Consider the following 20,760-nt stretch of genomic DNA (forward strand, 5'->3'; position numbering starts at 1 on the left):
TGCTGAGCACACTCCATAGGTCTTGGGAACATTTTCATGGGCTCTCTCAAGCTTTGCCCACTGAGTACTGACCCCCCAGGGGATGTCCACAGTAATGGAGGGGTCTCCACCTGGTCGATCTCCCAGCACCCTTTGTCCAGCTGGCCTCCACCACGCTGCGGGGTGGTGGTGACAGGAAAGCAGGACAGAAGGAGGGAAAGACCGTGTTTCCTCTGGGGCAGAGAAGATCCCCATGGGAAGGCTTCTCTGGGAAGGACTGCTGATCCCCAGACCCTGCAGGGCCAGCCCATGGGTTCTCCTGATAGGACAGGACGTCATCCTCTGCAGACATTTCCTGTCTGTGCACAGAGAAGGTGAGGACGAGGAGAGTGTTGCATCCATTGTAGACAGCCCTGGGTGTAGACAGCTCTGGGCACGTGACTGTGCTGGGGAAAAACGGAGGTAGGCCTGGGGGATACCCCAGGGGCTGTTTAAGGAGGGCGGGACACAAGAGCTAAGGCCAGGCCCAGTCACCAGGACCAATGACCCTAAAGGCCCCCCTCAGCCTAGGGGGCGAGTGCTTCCCGAGAGCCCCCTGCTGATTTATGGTTCTCCAGGGTGGACAGAGTTATGGCTGCTAAGGCCTTGCTCCCTCCCTCTTCCTCCTCCCTGTTGGGGGTCGGTTGGGGTGGGGTGGCTCTCAGCTGGTTTCCAGATGGGCCTGATAGAGGGGGCATCTTGGGGTGGGAGGCCAGACACCCTGAGCAAAAGGACCTGGCCAGTGTCAGCTGGCCAGCCATAGCTGCCTTTGTCTCTCTCTGTGGTTGTCTCTGTCTCTGTCTCTGTCTCTGTCTCAGGCTCTGTCTCTGTCACATGCAGCCCCCCTTCCCCGAGGCAGCCTGGGTGGGTGGGAGTGGGAGCCGGTGATTTATCGCCTGCTGCCTGTCTTCCATCGGAAACGCCGGGGGTGGGCGCAGACGGTGCAGTGAGCTATGGGCCCCCAGGGCCCCGCCACCCACCCCAATGTTGTTGCTCTGTCTGGGCGGCGGGTGCACCCCACCCCAACGTGGCCAGGACTTCGGGGGCCCCCAGACCTTCCCAGGGCCTCGTCCACGCGGGCCCCACTCAAGTCTCCGCCCACCGAGGGGCCGCCCCCCTCCCCAGGCTCCCCTTCATCTCCCCAGGCAGGAGGGGGCCCACGAAGGACCCGCACCCACTCCTCGCCCCCAGGTTGGTCGGGAGGTGGCGAAGCGTCTGTTCCACTCCCCCTGGGGGGCTCCCATTCCACCATCCCCACCGGCTTCTTCCTTCTAGTCGCCCTCCACGCCACCGGCCACCACGCAGCCGCTCCTTCCAGCCCCGCCTCGGTGCACACAGCAGGGGCCCAATATATGTTTACGGAGCAAACAGGCGGCAGGAGTGCGGCTGGTGCACCTGAGCTGACACTCCCTCCGCCTGGCGGAAGAAGTCCCTTATCTTCCCTGTTGATGGGCTGTCAGCGACCCCGGGGAGGGGAAGGGAGAGGAAGGTAAAGGAGGGGAAGGGTGTAGAGGGGGCGCGCTCACCCCTCCCTGTCAGCGGCCACTTGATGCACCCTTCCCTGTTCCCGTGGGGTGTGCGACCTGTCGTCCGCCGTCTCGGCGATCCACCCCCACCAGCCTGGGCAAATCCTTCCTCTCCTGGCCTCTGTTCCTCTGCGGACCCTGGTTGTCTGCACGCCCAGGGCTCACCTGGGCTGCCCTCGCCCCACGTGGGGGGTTTTCCGCAGACCACGAGCGCCCTCTGGTGGCTCATTCGGGTCGCGGCGCGTGAGGGGAGAACCGGATGCCGATTTGGGGGCGGGAGGTCCTCAGCCGAGGCCGCAACCCATTTCACAGACAAGGACACGAAGATTGCCAGAGGGACGTCACGGCTGTATCTGTCCCAGGAATGCCGTCTGGCCCTGCCGGGGCTTGTTCAGAGAGGCTGGGGGTGGGCAGTGATGTGGTCAGAGGACCCCTGGGCTGTAGGGCAAAGGACCCTGAATCGGACAGCTTGGGGGCTGCAGGTGTGGGGGGATGCGTAGTGCCTTGAGTGGCCACCGTTTTGTTCCCATCTGGAAGGAGAAGGAGTCTGAAACCGCAGAGAGGACCAGGCTGTCAGTGGGGAAGGAAGGGCCCCTGGGGCAGGTGTGGTGTCCATTAGATGGAGGACCACGCTGGGGGGAGGGGCATGGCAGGCCCTTGAGGTGGGGGTAGAGGTGTACATTCCCCCTCCCTGCACAGGGCCATTCAGGGGCGCTGAGCTGGGACCATCCACTTCCCCACACTCCTTGGAGGCCCCAGGGTCAGTGCATGGAGGGTCAGCTCAGGGTCACAAGTTGGGACCGGGGACTCCCAGGCAGCCCGGAAAAGATTCGCCAGGGAGGCCAGGCCAGCACCCTCTGTGGTCAGTACCTTGGGCAGAAGCCAATCTAAATCATGGAGAACTGACAAAAGAGAGAGAGAGAGTCTAGGAGGAACCATGGAATTCAGCTGCCCTATTTACCAGGGAGTAAGGAAGTTCTTCCTCAGGTCTGACCAGACTGTGACACCAGCCTCTTTCCTGCATCAGAGGAGCTCCAGCTGCTTCTGCAGCTCCGGGCTCTCAGGGTTCCTTGTGCCCACCCTCTCAGAGGGACACAGCCCAGAAGCCCTCAAACTTGTGGGCAGTGCGCCTGGGCTCCTGCTGACCCCTCCCCATAGTGTCTGCTGGAGCCTGGGCTCACAGCCCAGGAGGCTTCCTTCTCTTAGCTTGGGGTCACCTAAGACCCCCAGGCCATCTTCTCCTGAGCCCTACATTTGTTCCCTGAAGGCCTCAGTGAGGAGTAAGAGAGGAGTCCTAGGGGCTCTGCTTCCAGTGCAGCGTGGAGAAAGCTCAGGCCCAGCAGGAAGACCCCTCTCTGGCATCTGGTTTCCTCCTCTGGAAAGTGAGGGGGAACATCCCCTCCCTGTACCATGCTGGGACTGAGTTAGGCTGCCTGTGTACCTTACCGTGACAAAGACTATTACCTCTGACCCCCACCAGGGGCTCTGGGTGTGCTGGGCCATCCCTGAGGGTGTGTGGGGGGGGGGAGGGGGGGGTTGGCAGTTCATTTGTACAAAAGGGGCCATCCCTGATGTAGTGATAAGGCCGGATGGACGGCTGGACAGTCGGCCACAGCCCACAATGGGCCGGATGCCCCGCACCTGCCCACAAAGGAGGGGGTGGCTCCTGCCTCACGTCTGACCGGCAGCCCTGAGATAGCATCAGCCCAACCGGAGGGCCATCCATCTTGTCCCACAAAGACTGGGACAAAGGCCATGTCAGCGGCAGCCTCCCCGACCCGGTCAATGGGGGCCAGAGCCTTCCTGTGCCAGGCGCCCCAGGCCCAGGCCTGAGGCTTCTTGTCAGGGTCCTGTTTGGGTCCATGAAGAGTGGCCTTCATTGTTTACAGGGCCAGCCGGGTGGAGGCCCCACCCAGGGCAGGAATGGGACTCCAATATTGAGGAAAGTGTCAGCCCTTCATTTGGGCACCCTGGGTCCCTTGTTAGCAGCTTGCGCCACAGTGGGGCACCCTGGAGGAGTCCCAGGCCCTGGCTGCTCAGCCTGAGTTCAGGGGTGGGATAGGGGAGACCAGGGACCAAGGCTGGTCCGAGCGGTCAGAGGCACCTTCCCACGGGAAGTGGTGGTCAAGTGCAGAACATGATTCCAGACACTGCGCAACTCCCTGGTACCCACTCAACCCTGCAGGGACCTGCCTCACCTGTCCTCCAGAGGCTGAGCTTCTAATTCAGATGCCCAGGGAGTTCCAGGTGGGTCATCAGATTATTCTCACCACCCTGACCCATCCCTGACTGCCCTGAAATCTGCCCATCCACGCTCCCAACAGTCCTCAGAGCCTCCTCACGGCCCCTCACTGACCCCCCAGAGACCCCAACTCCAAACATCCTCTCTCTCTCTCTCAACCACACTGTCCTGCAGTGCCCTCGATGTCCCCACTGTCTTCACTGTCCAGTATCCTCACCGTCCCCGTGTCCTCACTGCCCCTCAGTGTCCTCACTGTCTCAACACTGTTTTCACTGTCCCCACAATGTCTTCACTACCCTATAATGTGGTCACTGTCTGAGTTCTTCTGTGCCTTCCACTTGAACTCCTTTGAAAGTGAGTGGTCTGGGGGAGTCACTCACTGATCCCGTGTTGGGTGTAGGAAGATGTGATGCATCCCCCTTGAATCACCTCCTAGGGCTTGTCCTGTGGTTTGGGAGGGGAATTTCCGGGTGGTGGGGCACAGAGACCAGTCAGATTGGGAGAAGGGTTTATTCTGCACTGGAGTTTGGTGTGGGGAACCTCGCAGGGGCTGGGCTGCGGCTCACCCCCTTGACCTGCCTAAGCGTCCTGGGCTTTGGCTCGCCTCGCTGCAGAGGGGCGCGTGTGGCCCGGGGCCCGCAGGGGGGGTGGTGAGGTCTGGAAGACTGTGCCCAGGCGGAGGACGAGCCCCGGTCCGGGTCAGGGCGAGGGCTCCTTGGAGCAGGGTCCTGTCGGGCTGGCACGTCCGCGTCGCTCAGCGCCTCTCAGGATTACTCGTAGAACTCGCTGGCTCCCGCCGTCTCCGCCACCAGCGGGGCGGTCAGCGACAACGGGTGCGCGGCGCGGGCGCGGGCGCGCAGCCGGCGCAGGCGACACAGCAGCAGCAGCAGCAGCAGCGCGTGCAGGAGCCCGAGGCCGAGCAGCAGGAGCTGCGCTGCCAGCGCCCCCCAGCAGAGCGCGCCCGGCGCACAGGCGGCGCGCAGCTCGTCTTCCGCCAGGTACGGCAGCAGGCGGCCGCGCAGCGCCGGGGGCGCGGCGCAGCGCAGGTCGCGGTAGGGCGCGCGCTCGGGCCGGCCGGCCAACCAGGCGCGCAGTGGCACCAGGCGGCAGTCGCAGCGCCAGGGGTTGCCGCCCAGGTGCGCGGCGCGCAGCACGGGCAGCGAGTCCAGCAGCCCCGGCGGCAGCGCCGTCAGATTGTTGCCCGTCAGCACCAGTTCAGTCGTGTCCGGCGGGAAGGCGGCGGGCAGCGAGGCCCATGTCAGCCCGCGGCGCCCGCAATCCACGCGCGTCCCCGCACAGCCACACGGCGCGGGGCAGCCCGCGACTGGGCGGCTGGGCGGCGCTAGCAGCAGGAGCAGCAGGCTCAGCGCCCGGCGCGGCCCTGCAAGGGAAGCGCCGCAGTGAGCCTGGTGGCCTGTGTGGCACCTGAGCGGGTCCCTGTACACCCCAGGGCGCTGGGCCCGACCCGGGCCCCGGAGACCCGAGCCCCGCCTTACCCGAAAGCCTCTCCACCTCGACCATCCGCGCGCTGACTGGAAGTCCGCCCTAAATCTCCCTACTGCAGCCCAGATGACTGCAGCGCCTCCCAACCCGACTCTGCTCAAGGAGCGCAGTCCCGGGCCTGCCTGACCCCAAACTCACCGGAGCCCATGGCGAGAGGATGGTGACCTGGCTTGTTCTGGAGCGCTGAGCGTTGGCCGGAGAGCCAAGTGATAATGCCGCCCTGCCCTGCCAGGCCCCAGCACCCCGGCCAAACCGACCACAGCGCTGCCACCCGCCAGAAATAACCCGGAGGCCCAGTAGACAGACGCTGCGGCCCCAGATAGAGCGCTATCACCAGGGCTCGCAGGCTACCAGGGCTTCCGCCCCCCACCAACCCAGGGGAGCACGGATCACTCAGACACCGCTGCGACTTCACCAACATTGTTCTCCTGTCACCAGGACAGGATGCAGCATTCACAACTGAACAAAACTGGAGACTGGGATTGGGGGGGGGGGGGGAAGGTATCATGCTGGGGGTGGGGGAGGGATGGACTAGGCAACCCAGGGCAACAGTGCTGCTGGGGAGAAAGGACCTCCAGCCACAGGCAGGGAATGGCAGTCTAGGGGTGGGGGGTTCCCAGGTTGCCCAGCACCCACTGTTCCTGGAGCCCTCAGGCCAGGCCACAGCCCTAGATGAGGAGTTTGGGCAATTGCAGGCGTCCCTGCCCCACCAGCCCCGGGAGATCCTTGCCTGCAGCCAGCTGCTCTCCTTCGGTCTGGAGGGATCCTAAGTGCTTCTGTTGCCCAACCTGCCACTGAGCTACCCAGTGAGGGGTGAGGAGGTAGGGAAGGACTGGCCCACCTCGGCACAAAGTGAGGCCTCAGCGTAAGCTGGGTGGCCCGAGGGAGGGGGCACATGAGGGTTCCCACGTCCACTCTGTGGCACTGGGATGGAGAAATAGACCTGGGATGCCGAGGATCTGCTCCCCTATTCTGCCTTGTTTTACCCCCCTACCTGAGTAGGGCCTGGAGTCGGAGTTCATGACCTTCTGGGGCAGGGGTAGATCTCAAAAGTCATGGCCCAAATTAGCTCCTGTTCCCCCAAGGCCAAAGAGGGCCAGCTGTGGGGGCTGCTGTCCAGGCCCCTTGGAAGCAGATACAAATAAGGGGAGGGACTGGTGCTGAGAATAAATTAGGGTTGTTTGGGGGCTATGAGCCTGCATCTCTGGGTCAGGTTGGGAATAGTCGGGAACAGTCCTGGTCTGGACTATTCCGGGACTGGGGTTGTGCCCAGGCCTGTGGGACATCCAGATTATTCCAGGGTGGAGTCCAGGCCAGTTGGGGTCCAGGGACGGGAAGGGCCAGCCTGGAAACTGGCAGTATATCCATGGCAATGCGGGGCTGGGTTGGGGTCACTGGTCCTGCATCTGCTGCTTCATCTTCTGCAGCATCTCCTGCATGCGCCTTAGCTGGAGGTGAGACGGGAACAGCAGAAGGTAGAGTGACAAACGTGATAGGAGGGGCTGGACCCCCACCCCCACCCCTTCTCCTCCCCTGTGGCCCCACTAACCTCCTCATCCTTCATCCTGATGAGCTTTTCTGTCTCAGCATCCGGGGTAGGCAGTGGTAGGATGGGGATGGGGCTCTCCATGCGGCTGTCCTGGGTCAGTTTGCTGTGGGGTGGACAAGAAGCACAGTTTGTCTGACCCCCAACACTACCGAGGCTCTGCCCTCCTGAGCTCCCACACCGTTGGGTCGGCTCTGGGAAGACAAGGTGCAGGGTGGGGGGCCTACTTGGGAGTCGGGGCAAAGTTCAGATCTGGGAAGGCAGCAAGGATCAGCCCTCTGTTAGGGAGCCTTGGCTGGGAACATGAGGTGCACGATCCAGGTCCGGGTCAGAGCTGCGCACCTGGTCATCTGCTGGATGCAGTGCGCGCGATAGTTCTCATAGTGCACGTCGCATGTCACGTCCTTGAGATCATGCATGTGTGTGCGGATCAGCATGTTGCGAAGCTTCACAAAGTCGCAGTGTGCCTGGTTCTCCACTGTGGGGCAAGAGCGGGTGTGGGGTGGGTGCAGGCCCGGGGGAGCCACCCCACTCCCTCTGTCGCACCCCATGCCTGAACTCACCCTCCACGATCCCCCAGGGGTACAGTCGCCCCCGGACCCGCTGCCCCTTGGCCTCCACCACTGTGTTGCTGCCGATAACCGCGAAGGGCGCACTCTCCTGCAAAGGGCAGGTACAAGGGCTCGCGCCCAGTTAGTGTGAGTATGGGTTAGTGGCTGAAGAGGGACATGGGCACTCGGCACCTGGTCGCTCCTCCAGTATCACTATCAACAGCCCCTCCCCAAAGAGATCCTGGGGTTGCCCAACCCTTGTGGCTTCTCTGAAGCCAGAGCTGGCATGGCATATACCCGTGGCACAGGGTACGTGCCCAGCCAGGCATATCCTCCCCTTCTGACACCATCCCCCATCAGGAAGTGCTCCATTCAGCTACCATCGCCATCCCTCCCTCCCCAGAGCTGAGCCCCTGCCTCCTGTTACTGATGCTGACTTAGGCTGGGGCCAAGGGCTCCACCCTGCTCTTGGCCCAGTGGCTGCCTATCCCGTGCCTTAGGCTTGGTTATTGCCACTCTAGATCCCGGGGCACCCAAAGCCACAACCACCCTCTGGAGCTCAGAATTCTGGGAGCCAGGGCACACACAGGCTTCTGGCCATCAGGCCAGACCCTTCTGCTCGTGACCCATTGGAAGAAGACTGAGGAGCAGGGTCAGGGTGGAGGCCTGGCCAGGACTGTGCCTTTGGGTCCTGGCAAGTGCTCCATGACACGCTAACCACACGGGGCCCAAACTGCACAAGCCAGTGGGGACATGAGTGACTGTACCCCACCCCCACCCCCCCACCCCACCCGACCCCAGGTGGAGGGGCTCTGCTGCCCAGACAAAAGACTCTTTCCCCCACCGGGTTGGACCTGGATGCTTGGTGCCATGTAAACTGACCTCCAGTTCCCTCCTCTGCCACCCCAGGCCGCTCACCTTCAGTTCCCGATCCTGCTGCTTGAAGTCCTCATCCTCGTCAGAGTCACATTCAGGGAACTGGTACACGTGGATCCCAAACTTGTCAATCTCCTCCCGGATCTGTGGCAGGGCAAGGGCTGTCAGATTTGAGGCTGGCCAGGGACCCGGGGCCAGGTGCGCTGGCACCCAGGATCAGCACACTTGGTGTTCTGGGTCCTGGAGACTTAGCCCAGGCCCAGTTGCCAGGCTCACCCGCTCCTTCAGCTTCCGGATCTCGCTGGGGACGAGACAGTCAGCTTTGGCGATGAGGGGCACAATGTTCACCTTCTCATGCAGAGCCTTCATGAAAGCCACATCCACTGGCCGCAGCCTGCAGAGAGCATCCAGGGGTGGAGAGGGGCATGGTGGGGGTGGTGGGGGCACAGAGAGAGGGTGGGATGGGCTCAGGGAGGGCATGGTTGTGAGGGCACAGGCAGAAGATAAGCAGTGACAGGTGCAGCCAACGGGGAACCACGGAGGCGGGCCCCACCCCCCACCCTGAGCCTGTTCCCAGGACATTCACGCACCCGTGTCCAAAAGGGGAGATGAAGTAGAGGCAGCAGTGCACGCGGTTGTCTTGGATGTTCTTGCGGTTGAGGCCACTCTCGTCACGAAAATACTGCTCAAACTGCTGGTCCACATAATCGGTGATGGGCTTCCAGCTGCAGGTAGGCAGGAGGGTTGGTGAGGCCAGGGGGACACTGGATCAGCCTAGGCACAGACTGTTCCCCAGCCAGGCTTTCCTCACCACTCAGAGTTGTTGACAGCATCCCCGAAGCCCGGTGTGTCTACAATGGTGAGCTTCAGCTTGACCCCCTTCTCCTCAATGTCCACCGTGTGCTTCAGGATCTCTACGGTCTGGCTGATGCGCTCTGTGGGTGTCGGGGCATCGTTTGGAGGGGTCTCTCCAACTCTCAGACCCCACCCCCACTGGGCAGCCAGGACCCTTGTTCTCATCCATTCTAGCATTTAGTCCTGGCCTCATGGCCTGACTGTGGTCTGGGCCACTCCTCCTGGACCCTGAACAGGAGAGACCCACGCTGTGGGGAGAGAGGAGCAGGGTCTGGACCCAGAAGGGACCCCTTTGAAGGGTCACACAGCAGAGGATGGGGAACCAATGCCAGGGCTGCATAGGGCCCACTCACCCTCGGCACTGAGCAGCTTCCGGTCCTTGTACAAGTCGGTCAGGAAGAGGCTGTGGACCAGCGTGGACTTCCCCAGGCCCGACTCACCTGCCAGCAGGTACAGTGAAAGAGTCAGGTTAAGTCTGGGACCCCTCTGACAAAGCCTAGCTGGCTATGGCCCAAGCCACCCCACCTGGGAGTCCAGCCCACTCACCCGCCACCATAAGAGTGAAATCGAAGCCCTTCTTCACAGACTTCCGGTGCACCTGATTGGGCAGTGTGGCGAAGCCCACGTACTGCTTGTCGATATCCTGGGGGGCAGGGGCAGGGCAAGTCAGGAGCAGGCTTGGATTCCTGGGGCAGTCCGATGCCCTGTTCCCTACCCGGCTCAGACATGGAGGCAGCAGAGGGCAGAGTCCTCTGTGTGGGGAGTTTCAATGGCAGAAAGGGGTGAGGGCCTGTGAGCAAAGGCCTGGAGCTGGGAAGGCAGGTAAGGGGGTGACAGGCATCCTTGCCCCCGCCTCAGTGAGTGGCTTTGCAGGGACCTGAGAATGTGTCTGTGTGTGTAGAGTTTAGGATGCCTGGCTGCAGCAGGCCTAGGCTGGGTCCTCCCTTGGGTGGTGGGCAGAGGGCACCAGGACCCAGACCCCTCACACACATCCAAGGCCCTCCATAGGCAGGAGAAGCCCCCTGGCCTCAATACTCACCCCTCCTCAGTGTACCAGGGGGTGGGAGGCCCCATCTGGCCACCATCCAGCCGCGGGGGTGGCTGGCTGCTGCTACCAAGGCGGAGCAAAGGCTATTTATAGACAGCTGCACCAAGCCTCCCCCACCCTCGGGGTCCCAGCGCCCAGTCAGGTGGACCCTGGCCCTGCCGGTCCCTGTCACGTCCCAGAGCCCTTGGGACCGGGACCCGGCAGGCACACACAACGCTGACCCACATTCCACTCCCCTCTCCACACACACCTTGAGCCGCCTCTGGGCCTGGGTCCGCGGTGACAGCAGCTGCTCCACCAGGCGGTCCTGGGGCGCTGCCAGCGAGTCCATCGCTGCGTTTGGACCCCAGACCGGGTCAGACCCACAGGGGCAGGGCTTTCAGGAGGGACTTACAGGCGGTACTGCCCTGAAGCTCTGTTCTCGCCCCCGTTTTACAGACGCGGGAATTGAGGTCCAGAGAAGGGACGTTGCCCACCCGCGGTGTGGCTGACCCCAGAGGCCACGCGGGCCATGCCTCTGCCAATGCGGACCCGCCCCGAGCCGCACGCGCGGTCTCAGCCACAGGCAGGCCCGGCTCCCGCACCGAACCAGAGGCGGGGCCTCGCGGGCGCTGGCAGGCGGGGCGGGCGGGGAAAAAGACCGCCCCACCCTCATGGTCGCCGGGAAACAGTCGCTTGGAAATTGGGCCGCGGGCGGAGCCACCGGAAGGCTGCTTCGGATGGCAGGGCCCAGCATAGGCGCGCATAGGCACGGAGGCGGAGTCCCGCTGCCGGACGGGTGGCCTCTGTCCGGGCGTCTCGACCACCCGGGTGGGAGGGTGGGGAAGCCAGGGCCCACCTAAGGGCCCTAGGGGGCGGGGTTTGTGGCCGCCCCGCGTCTCGCCCCCTCCAGGTGCAGCGCGGCTTTCACCCGCCAGAGGGCGCCGGGAGAACGCTCCCGGGAGAAAGCTCCCTATGCGCACCCACGCGGGAAGCGGCCCCTCTCACTCCTTCTCTCCTCGTAGAATTGGCCCGGAAACCTCCCGGCGGTGTCGCGGAGTCCTAACTATCCACGGCCACACCCCTCCTTGTACGCTCCCTCCCCCCTCGTATGTTATGTGTGTGTGTGATGGGAGCAGGAGTGTTCTGGACTGGTGTGGCCCTTCCAGACACGTGGGAACTGGGAGGGGGCAGAGCCCACCTCCCCAGCCTGGACCCACCTCCCCTTCGCCCGGGCTTGAAGGGGCTCAAGTGCTCAGTTAGAGCACCAGAGGCCTACCCACCCTACCTCCGGGAAACTTGGAAGCTGCAGCCAGCCAGCACTGGCCACAGCTGCCCCCAGACCACTTCTGCCAGCCAAAGTGGGGGGATGGTGTGTAGAGTGAACTTACCCCCTCCCCATCATTTGTCTCCCTGTCAGCCTCCTCGCCTGCTCTGATCCACGAGACGGACCCACGAGGGCTGGAAAGCTCAAGCCGGTATAGCTCTCACCCTCTGTGACCACCCCAGGGGCCACAGGCCTCTCCTGGGCACCAAACCCTTCCTCACCCCTCTCTCCAGGACCCTACCAGAATCAGAACCAGCCAGCCAGGCAGGAGGGAGGCTTGGAAAGGAGCTGCAACAAGAACAGACATACTTCTTGGACTGTGTATCAGTGGGGATAGGCGGCCCCCCAGCTCTTCCCCACCCTGGTTCTCCCTTCTTGGCTCCCCTGGTTGAGGGGCCTCTGTCCATTTGTCCAGGCTCATGATGCTGCTGTGGGGCCTGGAGGCCCCTGGCACCTGGGGAGGAGGGGTGGGCCCACAGCTGGGAACAGGAGAGTCTTTCATCCAGAGGAGAGCAGGGGGAAGCCACAGGGCACCTCCCTCAGCTCTCCCAGCTGGGCCCGCAGTCCTTGCCCCGAGAAAGCCTCCACACTGGCCCCAGCCCTCTGCCATGTGGACCTGTAGGAAGTGTCTGGGCCAAGTCCCACCCAATCTCCACCTGTAGGTCCACTAGAGACACAGCCCCTCAGCCTAGCCCCCCAGCCCGACAGGCTGGCATCTCAGGCTCAGGGCATCTCCAAGACAGACACACCTGGGTCTACGCCTTAGCACTTCACAGCTGGGTGTCTAATGGGGCTTGTCACTCTCAGACTGCCTCAGTTTCTCCACTGATAAGGCACAGCCTCTGGGGAGGCCCAGGTCAGAAGGGCAAGAGTCAGGAGGGTGACATGTCAGGAGGGAAAGGGTCTCACTCCCAGCTCCTGCCCCTGCACCCAAACTCACCCAGGCAGGGCCTGTGGATTCCCTGGGGGAGCTCCAGGGAAGGGGCCCTGCCACCCCCTCTCTCTGCCCATGAAGTACAACAAATATTTCTCAGGGCTTCCTGAGCTGTAGACACAGCTGCGCCCACCTCCTCCCGGTGCCTGAGACTCTCGAGGCATTTCCATTCTTAGAATCACTGGAGTCAGCTCTGGAAGCAGCCACCAGAACCAATAGAGCCCCCATCACTGCCTGAGACAAGGCGGGGGCCAGAGGATGGGGGCACGGAGGGCCACCAGAGCACCCCCCACCCTCTTTCATAGTGTGGATAGCTCACCAACACCAAACAATATTAACGGTGAAACTACCATATTCTTCCAGCTCCCCCCCCCGGATCCTCGGGGAGCCTGTCCCAAAGACCTGGCTCCTTGGCTTTGTTCCTGGGGCTCCCCCTCCACCTGCATGGTGCCCTCTCCCTCTGGTCTGAGGGGTAGGGGACAGGTGAGGCTGGCTCCTAACTGACCTTGAAGGATGGGCAGACACAGGCCTGACGGGGCTCACACCTCAGCAGGAGGGAGTCCCTGTTGGTGCTAGGCAGCAGCTGCCTGGCCCAGTAACTCCAAGGCCCAGGAGAAGCTGTCTCTCTCTCTCCTTCAAACAATAGCCTGGCAGCATGTGTCCCTGCGTCTCAGGCATTGTCTGACCTGCCTTGATAGGAAGACAGCTCCTGGCCCGGGCTCCCTGGAGAGGCCCTTGCCAGCAGGTTGAGGTTGAGGGGCCCCTCCCCAAGAGCCTCACCTGTCCCAGGGTGGGGCGTGTCCCTGCCAGGAGACTGGCACCTGGCAGCCAGTGACTCCCAGCCCCCACCCCACCTGCTGGGCCGCACCCTGGGCCAGGACTTCGGGGTTCTACCCAGCATCTACCCACTGTGTGAATTCCTATCTCTGACGAGGAGTGCCAAGGCCACCTTGGTGCCAGAGTTAGGCCAAGAAAATCCCCCAACATGACTGAGCTCAAGCCAGAAAGGCCTCCAGCAGGGCACCAGAGCCCCCTGCCCATCTGGTTACCCACCCCCACCCCACTCTCAGGATCTCCCAGCTCTGTTTAACCCCAGCCTCAGCTGGGTTTCACAGTGGGTGCCCAGGTCAGCCTCCTGTCATGTCCTGCATTCCCTGAGTGGGGGCCAGGCCAGCCCCTGTGGGAGGCCACAAGCCTATTTGTACCCACTAGGTTGGAAGACCCATTCTGGGTACAGGGATGACTCAGACCAGGCCTTAGAGGCTCCCAGTCTGGGGAAGAGGTCTGGCCACAGATCAGCCCACTCAAATTGGTGTGTGGGGAGAAGAGACATAAGATGCACAGGAGTGGGGTGGGGCTGCTTAGGGTCTAGGTGCTGGCTGGTGGATACAGACCCCTCCCCTAGCCTGTGGCCTGCGGTGACGGTGGCCTCACTCAGGACCCCCAACACGAGGCCTAAGGCCAGTTCAGGGAGGATACACTGGCACTGGACCACTGGGAGACACCCGGCCCATCCCCCCCATCCTGGGAGGGGCACCCCTGCTGTAAGGGTCAGGGGTCAGGCCCCCAGGGGCCCAGTGCCCACTCCTCCCCTCTGTAGCCCCTGGCGCGGCGGCACTGCCCCAGCTGACAATCGGTTATCGCGACAGGGCGGGATGACGGCCGGCGGGGGCGGGGTCGCGCCTGGGCGCCGGCGGCGTTGGTGGCACAATGGTTGACAGCCGGCCGCGGGGGGAGCGGCGGCGCGCACGTACCTGCTTGTCCTCTGCGGGGTCGGGGTCGGGTCGGGGTCCGGGTCCGGGCCGGCGGGCGGGGGAGAGACGGAAAGACACGGTGAGAGGCGGGCGGGCGGCGGGGACAAAGGCGCGCGCGGGCGCGCGGGCAGGCGCCGGGCTCACCTGGGGTCGCCAGCTTGCTCTTGTACCGCAGGCCTGTGCTCATGGTGGCCGCCGGCGGGGGGGACGGGCGGCGGCGGGCGCGCGGGCGGGGCGCGGCGACGAGCGGCGGAGGCCGAGGCCAGGCTGCGGGGTGACCGGCCCCTCCGCGTTGCCGCCGCCCGCCCCGCCCGCGCGCCCGCCAGCCAATCGGCGCCCGCCGCGCCCACGCACGACCCGGCGCGGCCGGCGGGGGCGGGGACCCAGGCGCCCCCCAACGGCCCGCGCCCGCCGCCTCCGGGCGACGCCCTCGCTCACAGCCGCAGGCCAGCGCCCCGGGAACCCGGCGACGCCCACGATGCCCCAGCCCACGGCAAGGCGGCTGCCCGACTCCCGCCACACCTCGCGTCTCCCATGCCCAGGCCTGGACTCTGCCTGCCTCGCTCTGGAGGGACCCCAGTCGGTGCCTCAGCCTCTGACCTTCCCAACGTGTGGCTCTTCCGTAAGACCTTGCCCCCCAGGGACTGGCGGCCTCCTGCCAGCCGCTCCTCACCTCACCATGGACGATGGAGGTGCTGGCCTGTGGAGTCCTGCGCCTGGCCACAGCAGGAGAGGTGATGGTCACCCCACGGACGGCCGGATGCCCAGCGCAGGGCCAGTGCCCCAGCTTCCCACCTGCAGCCTGTTCAGTGCTGTGCACATCTGCTCTGGGAGGAGACACCTAGGCAAGCTGCAAAGTCCAAGCCCCTGGGCCGTTGTCCCTCTTCTCTTTTTCTGGCTTATTTTCTGGGATTATTTCTAAAGAGTAACCGAGCTGACATCTGGGACAGGACGGACCGACCTCAAGCCTGCCTGCTCCCCCACTCCCCACCCCAGCTGTACACCCTCTGCTCTGCAGATGGCAGCCAGAACTGCTACCACCCTGAGAAGGGGGGCAGGGAGATCTCGGCCTCCTGTGCTAGAGGCCAGTCAGTGGCACTGAAGGCAGGGCCAGGGCCTGCACCCCATTTACAGATGGGGAAACTGAGGCCCCAGACCTTCAGTGATTGGCAAGATTCTCAAGCATGAGTGCCTCCTGTCTTCCGTCACTATCACACTCCCAAGTACCTTTGGCTTCCCTGGAGTGCTCTCAGATGTCATATCTGGAGTCTTCGGTCCCACAGAAAGGACAGGCAGACCTGTGGTCACCAGCTCCCCCAATGACAGCCCCCTTAGGAGGACATGGCCTGCTGTACCTTCCACACTCAGGAAGCGCTCCTTTCTCCCTAGCCCCTTGTGTGCCCCTTGGTCCTCCTCCATCTCTGAATCACCAGCACCTAGCTCAGAGTTGTTTGCTCAGAAATGAAAAAGCCATGTAAGCAGCAGCATTGCTCTGCAAAGTTCTGTGTCAAACGCCCATTTCCCCCTCCACTGGGACCTCCATGTAGTCCAGAGCTGTGACCAGTGTGGGGACACTCCACCGCTCAGACCCCTCATCCAAAGCCTCAGGGCCAGATGTGTTTGGAATTCAGAATTTGTCATATATCTCATACAGTACATGATAACTCATTGGAGCCGGCTGCAGCTGCTGGTAACCAAACACATTAAGATGTTTGTAGTGGAGGGGTACCAGGGTAGCTCAGTAGGTTAAGCGTCCGACCTCAGCTCAGGTCATGATCTCTTGGTCTGTGAGTTTGAACCCCGTGCTGGGCTCTGTGCTGACAGCTCAGAGCCTGGAGCCTGCTTTGGATTCTGTGTCTCCCTCACTCTCTACCCCTCCCCCACTTGTATTCTGTCTCTGTCTCTCTCAAAAATAAATAAACATTAAAAAAAAAAAACTTTTAAAGATGTTTGTAGTGAAATGAGGGGTGTCCAGGTGGCCCAGTCGGTTAAGCGTCCAACTCTTGATTTTGGCTCAGGTTGTGATCTCACGGGTTTGGGCTCTGTGCTGACAGCATGGAGCCTGCTTGGGATTCTCACTCTCCCCCCCTCTCTCTGCCCGTCTCCCGCTCACAATCTCTCTCTCTTAAAATAAATACATAAACAAACAAACAAACAAACATTTAAAAAAGGTGTCGGTAGTGAAGTGCGACTATTCACATGAACTGGAATTAATAAAGGCCATAACACATGGTTACACATCAGCCCAGGGCTGCCTTTGTTACAGAGTTTCGAACACTTTAAGTTTCAGAGCTTTGGGGGAATTTGGAATTGGGGATAAAGGAATGCAGCAGGGAGGGAACGCTTGAAGTGACAGGCAGGACTTCTGGATCCTCCTCAGCTCCGACAGGCTTGGTGGAAACCCCATCTGAGGGGGCCTGAAGCTTTGCAAAATGGTTGAACTGGTCAGTGAAAACTGGCACTTGGACCTTTAGTATGAATTGACCCATGCAAGCCTGTGCTTGTGGGGACAAAGGAGGAGACAGGAACCTATCCTCGATGAGGCAGACATGTCTTTGCAAAGGGCTCTCTCTGGGCTCAGCGGGGAGGGGGGCTCCGGGCAGCCCTGGGTGCTGGCCTTGCCACAAGAGAGTCAGGAGTGTGGCCCCCCGGGAGGATTTCTGTGGCGGTGGATCCCCAGCCCGGGGCAAAGGGGCTGACTGGTATCCTGGAGACCACCATGGCAAAACCATGGTACCCCAAATAAGGACAGACAACATCACTGCCCTCCACACTGGGGACCTCCAGATGCAGAGCAGACACCTGGAGAACCGATCTGGGACCTCTGAGACCAGAGACCTCCACACCAGGGACCTGCCAAACGGTGACCTCAGACCAGAGATCCCCAGAGGAGAGACCCCCATACCAGAGACGCCTACACCAGAAATTCCATACCAGGGCTCCAAAGAGAAGAGACCTATAGAGCAGGGGCTCTAGATGAAGGATCTGCAGCAGAGAGACTCATAAAATAGGGACCCTCACTAGGGACCCCGGAGCAAGGGGTACCCAGGTGAGGCATTCTGTGCCAGGAGAGACCCAGGGCTCCTGCAAACAAGTCTGTCCCCATTTTTCCTATAAAGAGAGCCAATGGTCTTCCCCCACTCCCCCCCTGCATGAACATCTCAGGATGGCGTTGTCTATGGGCTCTGGCTCAGCTCTGGTCTGTGTCACTGGTGTCCTCCCGGGTGTGGCCCCCCAAGACGCACTCTTGCAGGAGATGAGGCAACTTGAACACGGTGAGCACCTTCAGTGGGCACACAGGGGCGCAGGCGTGTTGGGACAGGCGGCTGTCAGGGGCGCCCGCCCCCCGCCCCCCCCCCCCCCCCGCAGCCCTGCCCAGACAGAAGCCCTTTCCTCGTATCTGGCTGGAATCCTTCAAGAGCATCTTTAAATAAACAAAGCACAGAGAAAAGTGAGCTCCTAAATACAAGTCACATTAACATAGATTTCCATGCAGAAGCACAGCAGAGCTTGGCCTTTAGGCCTCCCATAGGCCTCCTCAAAGCCCTGCTCAAGCCTGGGAGTTTTAGAGGCCCAGGGGCACAATCACCTGGGCGATGCCCACACTGCCCCGGACACTCACCCCCACCTCCCCAGCCCCCTGGCCCCAGGCTATAGTCTCCCTCTTGGGAATGGGCACACCAGGCCTATGCACACACCTGGGCAAGAGAAGCAGCATGGGGACCCTCTACTTGCCCTGAGGTCTGTACCCCCCAAACCCCAGGGGTTCCCTCTGGCAAAGCTTGAAGGATTCCCTTCCAGCCCCTCTCACTTCTTTTTTTTTTTCTTTAAAGTTTATTTACTTCTTTTGAGAGATACAGAGACAGTGCAAGTGGGGGAAGGGCAGAGAGAATCCAAGCAAGTTCCACCCCATCAGCGCAGAGCCTGACCTTGTCAGGCTCAAACCGACATAGCCGTGAGACCATGACCTGAGCCAAAAGCAAGAGTCAGACGCTTAACCAACTGAGCCACCCAGATGCCCCAGGCCCCTGCCACTTCTGAAGGCTTTTTTTTTTTACCCCACTGGGGACACAGTGACCTTGTGGGGATGATCCCAGGGTCCTGTGTGACTGGGACAGAGGCAGGGAGAGCAGCACTGGGGTGGGTGAGAGAGCCAGTCAGGCTGTCCTTGTTGTTGAAGGTGCCCTCCCGTCCCCCACCCCTTGCCACATGAGTGTCTATCTGGCCGAGAGCCCCTCAATTTGTCTAACACACTTAAACAGGGTGAGGTGAGGCCCTCCCCACAAGGACACCTGTAGTAGGACAAGGGGTGAGGAGGGTGGGAGCCTCTGATAGGTGAAGGCTGGAGTCCAAGGGACCTGCACCCCCAAGCCCCCCCAGACCATGCAGACAGTAGCCTCCAGATGGGATGGCACACTGCTGGGAAGAATGCTTCAGAACCAACAAATGACTGGATGGAGCTCCCCTTACACATCTGGGGCACTTCTGCCCTCTCCCTCCTACAGGCTGAGCCCAGGGCACCTCTGGCCCCTGCAACCTCTGTACCCTCCCCCTGACAGGCGTCTCCTGGCAGCACAGTGCTGCTCCCTCAGCCTGAACATCCCCAGGAGCCCTCCCCACCACCTGCCTTCGACATACCAGTCAGTGCTTTTGATGTCCCGGGGCTGGGGCACTCAGGTTTGTTCTGAGGGTCAAGGGGATCATCCACATGATGAGGACCAGGGTTTCTCTCAGGCACAGAATTCCAAGAGCTCTGAAGGACGCTCCCGTCCCCGCTCCCTCCGCTCTTTGAGAGATTTCATGGTGGACATTTGTTTCCCTGTGTATAAGTGGCCTTCTTTCTGCCACAAGAGCCCTGAGGGGTTGTCTGCAGGACAGACCCCCTGGGCCAGGGATCCATGAGGCCAGTGGCTGAACTGGGGGTCTGGGCAGTGGGGGTGCTGAGCACACTCCATAGGTCTTGGGAACATTTTCATGGGCTCTCTCAAGCTTTGCCCACTGAGTACTGACCCCCCAGGGGATGTCCACAGTAATGGAGGGGTCTCCACCTGGTCGATCTCCCAGCACCCTTTGTCCAGCTGGCCTCCACCACGCTGCGGGGTGGTGGTGACAGGAAAGCAGGACAGAAGGAGGGAAAGACCGTGTTTCCTCTGGGGCAGAGAAGATCCCCATGGGAAGGCTTCTCTGGGAAGGACTGCTGATCCCCAGACCCTGCAGGGCCAGCCCATGGGTTCTCCTGATAGGACAGGACGTCATCCTCTGCAGACATTTCCTGTCTGTGCACAGAGAAGGTGAGGACGAGGAGAGTGTTGCATCCATTGTAGACAGCCCTGGGTGTAGACAGCTCTGGGCACGTGACTGTGCTGGGGAAAAACGGAGGTAGGCCTGGGGGATACCCCAGGGGCTGTTTAAGGAGGGCGGGACACAAGAGCTAAGGCCAGGCCCAGTCACCAGGACCAATGACCCTAAAGGCCCCCCTCAGCCTAGGGGGCGAGTGCTTCCCGAGAGCCCCCTGCTGATTTATGGTTCTCCAGGGTGGACAGAGTTATGGCTGCTAAGGCCTTGCTCCCTCCCTCTTCCTCCTCCCTGTTGGGGGTCGGTTGGGGTGGGGTGGCTCTCAGCTGGTTTCCAGATGGGCCTGATAGAGGGGGCATCTTGGGGTGGGAGGCCAGACACCCTGAGCAAAAGGACCTGGCCAGTGTCAGCTGGCCAGCCATAGCTGCCTTTGTCTCTCTCTGTGGTTGTCTCTGTCTCTGTCTCTGTCTCTGTCTCAGGCTCTGTCTCTGTCACATGCAGCCCCCCTTCCCCGAGCAGCCTGGGTGGGTGGGAGTGGGAGCCGGTGATTTATCGCCTGCTGCCTGTCTTCCATCGGAAACGCCGGGGGTGGGCGCAGACGGTGCAGTGAGCTATGGGCCCCCAGGGCCCCGCCACCCACCCCAATGTTGTTGCTCTGTCTGGGCGGCGGGTGCACCCCACCCCAACGTGGCCAGGACTTCGGGGGCCCCCAGACCTTCCCAGGGCCTCGTCCACGCGGGCCCCACTCAAGTCTCCGCCCACCGAGGGGCCGCCCCCCTCCCCAGGCTCCCCTTCATCTCCCCAGGCAGGAGGGGGCCCACGAAGGACCCGCACCCACTCCTCGCCCCCAGGTTGGTCGGGAGGTGGCGAAGCGTCTGTTCCACTCCCCCTGGGGGGCTCCCATTCCACCATCCCCACCGGCTTCTTCCTTCTAGTCGCCCTCCACGCCACCGGCCACCACGCAGCCGCTCCTTCCAGCCCCGCCTCGGTGCACACAGCAGGGGCCCAATATATGTTTACGGAGCAAACAGGCGGCAGGAGTGCGGCTGGTGCACCTGAGCTGACACTCCCTCCGCCTGGCGGAAGAAGTCCCTTATCTTCCCTGTTGATGGGCTGTCAGCGACCCCGGGGAGGGGAAGGGAGAGGAAGGTAAAGGAGGGGAAGGGTGTAGAGGGGGCGCGCTCACCCCTCCCTGTCAGCGGCCACTTGATGCACCCTTCCCTGTTCCCGTGGGGTGTGCGACCTGTCGTCCGCCGTCTCGGCGATCCACCCCCACCAGCCTGGGCAAATCCTTCCTCTCCTGGCC

General features: G+C 62.2%; 2 protein-coding genes across 5 annotated transcripts; both read right to left on the minus strand.

Annotated features, from left to right (window-relative positions):
* Nucleotides 1-4,282: 4,282 nt before the first annotated feature.
* On the minus strand, nt 4,283-6,372 carry LOC124525695 (platelet glycoprotein Ib beta chain-like). Of its 3 annotated transcripts, none has more exons than XM_047098254.1 (2): nt 6,284-6,372; nt 4,283-5,167 (listed from the first exon to the last, which is right to left on the minus strand). In XM_047098254.1, exons 1-2 carry the CDS (start codon nt 6,309-6,311, stop codon nt 4,557-4,559), a joined length of 639 nt encoding a protein of 212 aa, XP_046954210.1. In that variant the 5' UTR covers nt 6,312-6,372; the 3' UTR covers nt 4,283-4,556. The 3 variants fall into 3 exon arrangements, with proteins under 3 accessions (XP_046954210.1, XP_046954209.1, XP_046954211.1); XM_047098253.1 differs by lacking the exon at nt 6,284-6,372 and adding an exon at nt 5,428-5,797; XM_047098255.1 differs by lacking the exon at nt 6,284-6,372 and adding an exon at nt 5,283-5,421.
* On the minus strand, nt 5,694-14,389 carry SEPTIN5 (septin 5). 2 transcript variants are annotated; one of them, XM_047098252.1, is made up of 12 exons: nt 14,304-14,389; nt 14,160-14,170; nt 9,664-9,760; nt 9,471-9,557; nt 9,074-9,197; nt 8,853-8,987; nt 8,539-8,656; nt 8,305-8,406; nt 7,399-7,495; nt 7,178-7,313; nt 6,839-6,941; nt 5,694-6,737 (listed from the first exon to the last, which is right to left on the minus strand). In XM_047098252.1, the coding sequence occupies exons 1-12, from the start codon at nt 14,344-14,346 to the stop codon at nt 6,681-6,683; spliced, it is 1,110 nt and encodes a 369-aa protein (XP_046954208.1). In that variant the 5' UTR covers nt 14,347-14,389; the 3' UTR covers nt 5,694-6,680. The 2 variants fall into 2 exon arrangements, with proteins under 2 accessions (XP_046954208.1, XP_046954207.1); XM_047098251.1 differs by lacking the exons at nt 14,160-14,170; nt 14,304-14,389 and adding an exon at nt 10,416-10,683.
* Nucleotides 14,390-20,760: the final 6,371 nt, after the last annotated feature.

The sequence above is a fragment of the Lynx rufus genome, unplaced genomic scaffold (genome assembly GCF_022079265.1).
Source record: "Lynx rufus isolate CCGP_SWC_20201006 ecotype Redwood Valley unplaced genomic scaffold, mLynRuf1.p SCAF_45, whole genome shotgun sequence".
Classification (NCBI taxonomy): Eukaryota; Metazoa; Chordata; class Mammalia; order Carnivora; family Felidae; genus Lynx; species Lynx rufus.

Excerpts from the sequence above, each read along its gene's own strand:
- LOC124525695 (XM_047098253.1), bottom strand. The coding sequence starts at position 5,797 with ATGATACCTTCCCCCCCCCCCCCCAATCCCAGTCTCCAGTTTTGTTCA. Across the intron at positions 5,168-5,427 it reads TCCTCTCGCCATGGGCTCCG|GGCCGCGCCGGGCGCTGAGC; the intron begins GTGAGTTTGGGG and ends CTTCCCTTGCAG.
- SEPTIN5 (XM_047098251.1), bottom strand. The coding sequence starts at position 10,496 with ATGGACTCGCTGGCAGCGCCCCAGGACCGCCTGGTGGAGCAGCTGCTG. Across the intron at positions 9,761-10,415 it reads AGGCCCAGAGGCGGCTCAAG|GATATCGACAAGCAGTACGT; the intron begins GTGTGTGTGGAG and ends CCTGCCCCCCAG. Across the intron at positions 9,558-9,663 it reads TTTCACTCTTATGGTGGCGG|GTGAGTCGGGCCTGGGGAAG; the intron begins GTGAGTGGGCTG and ends ACCTGCTGGCAG.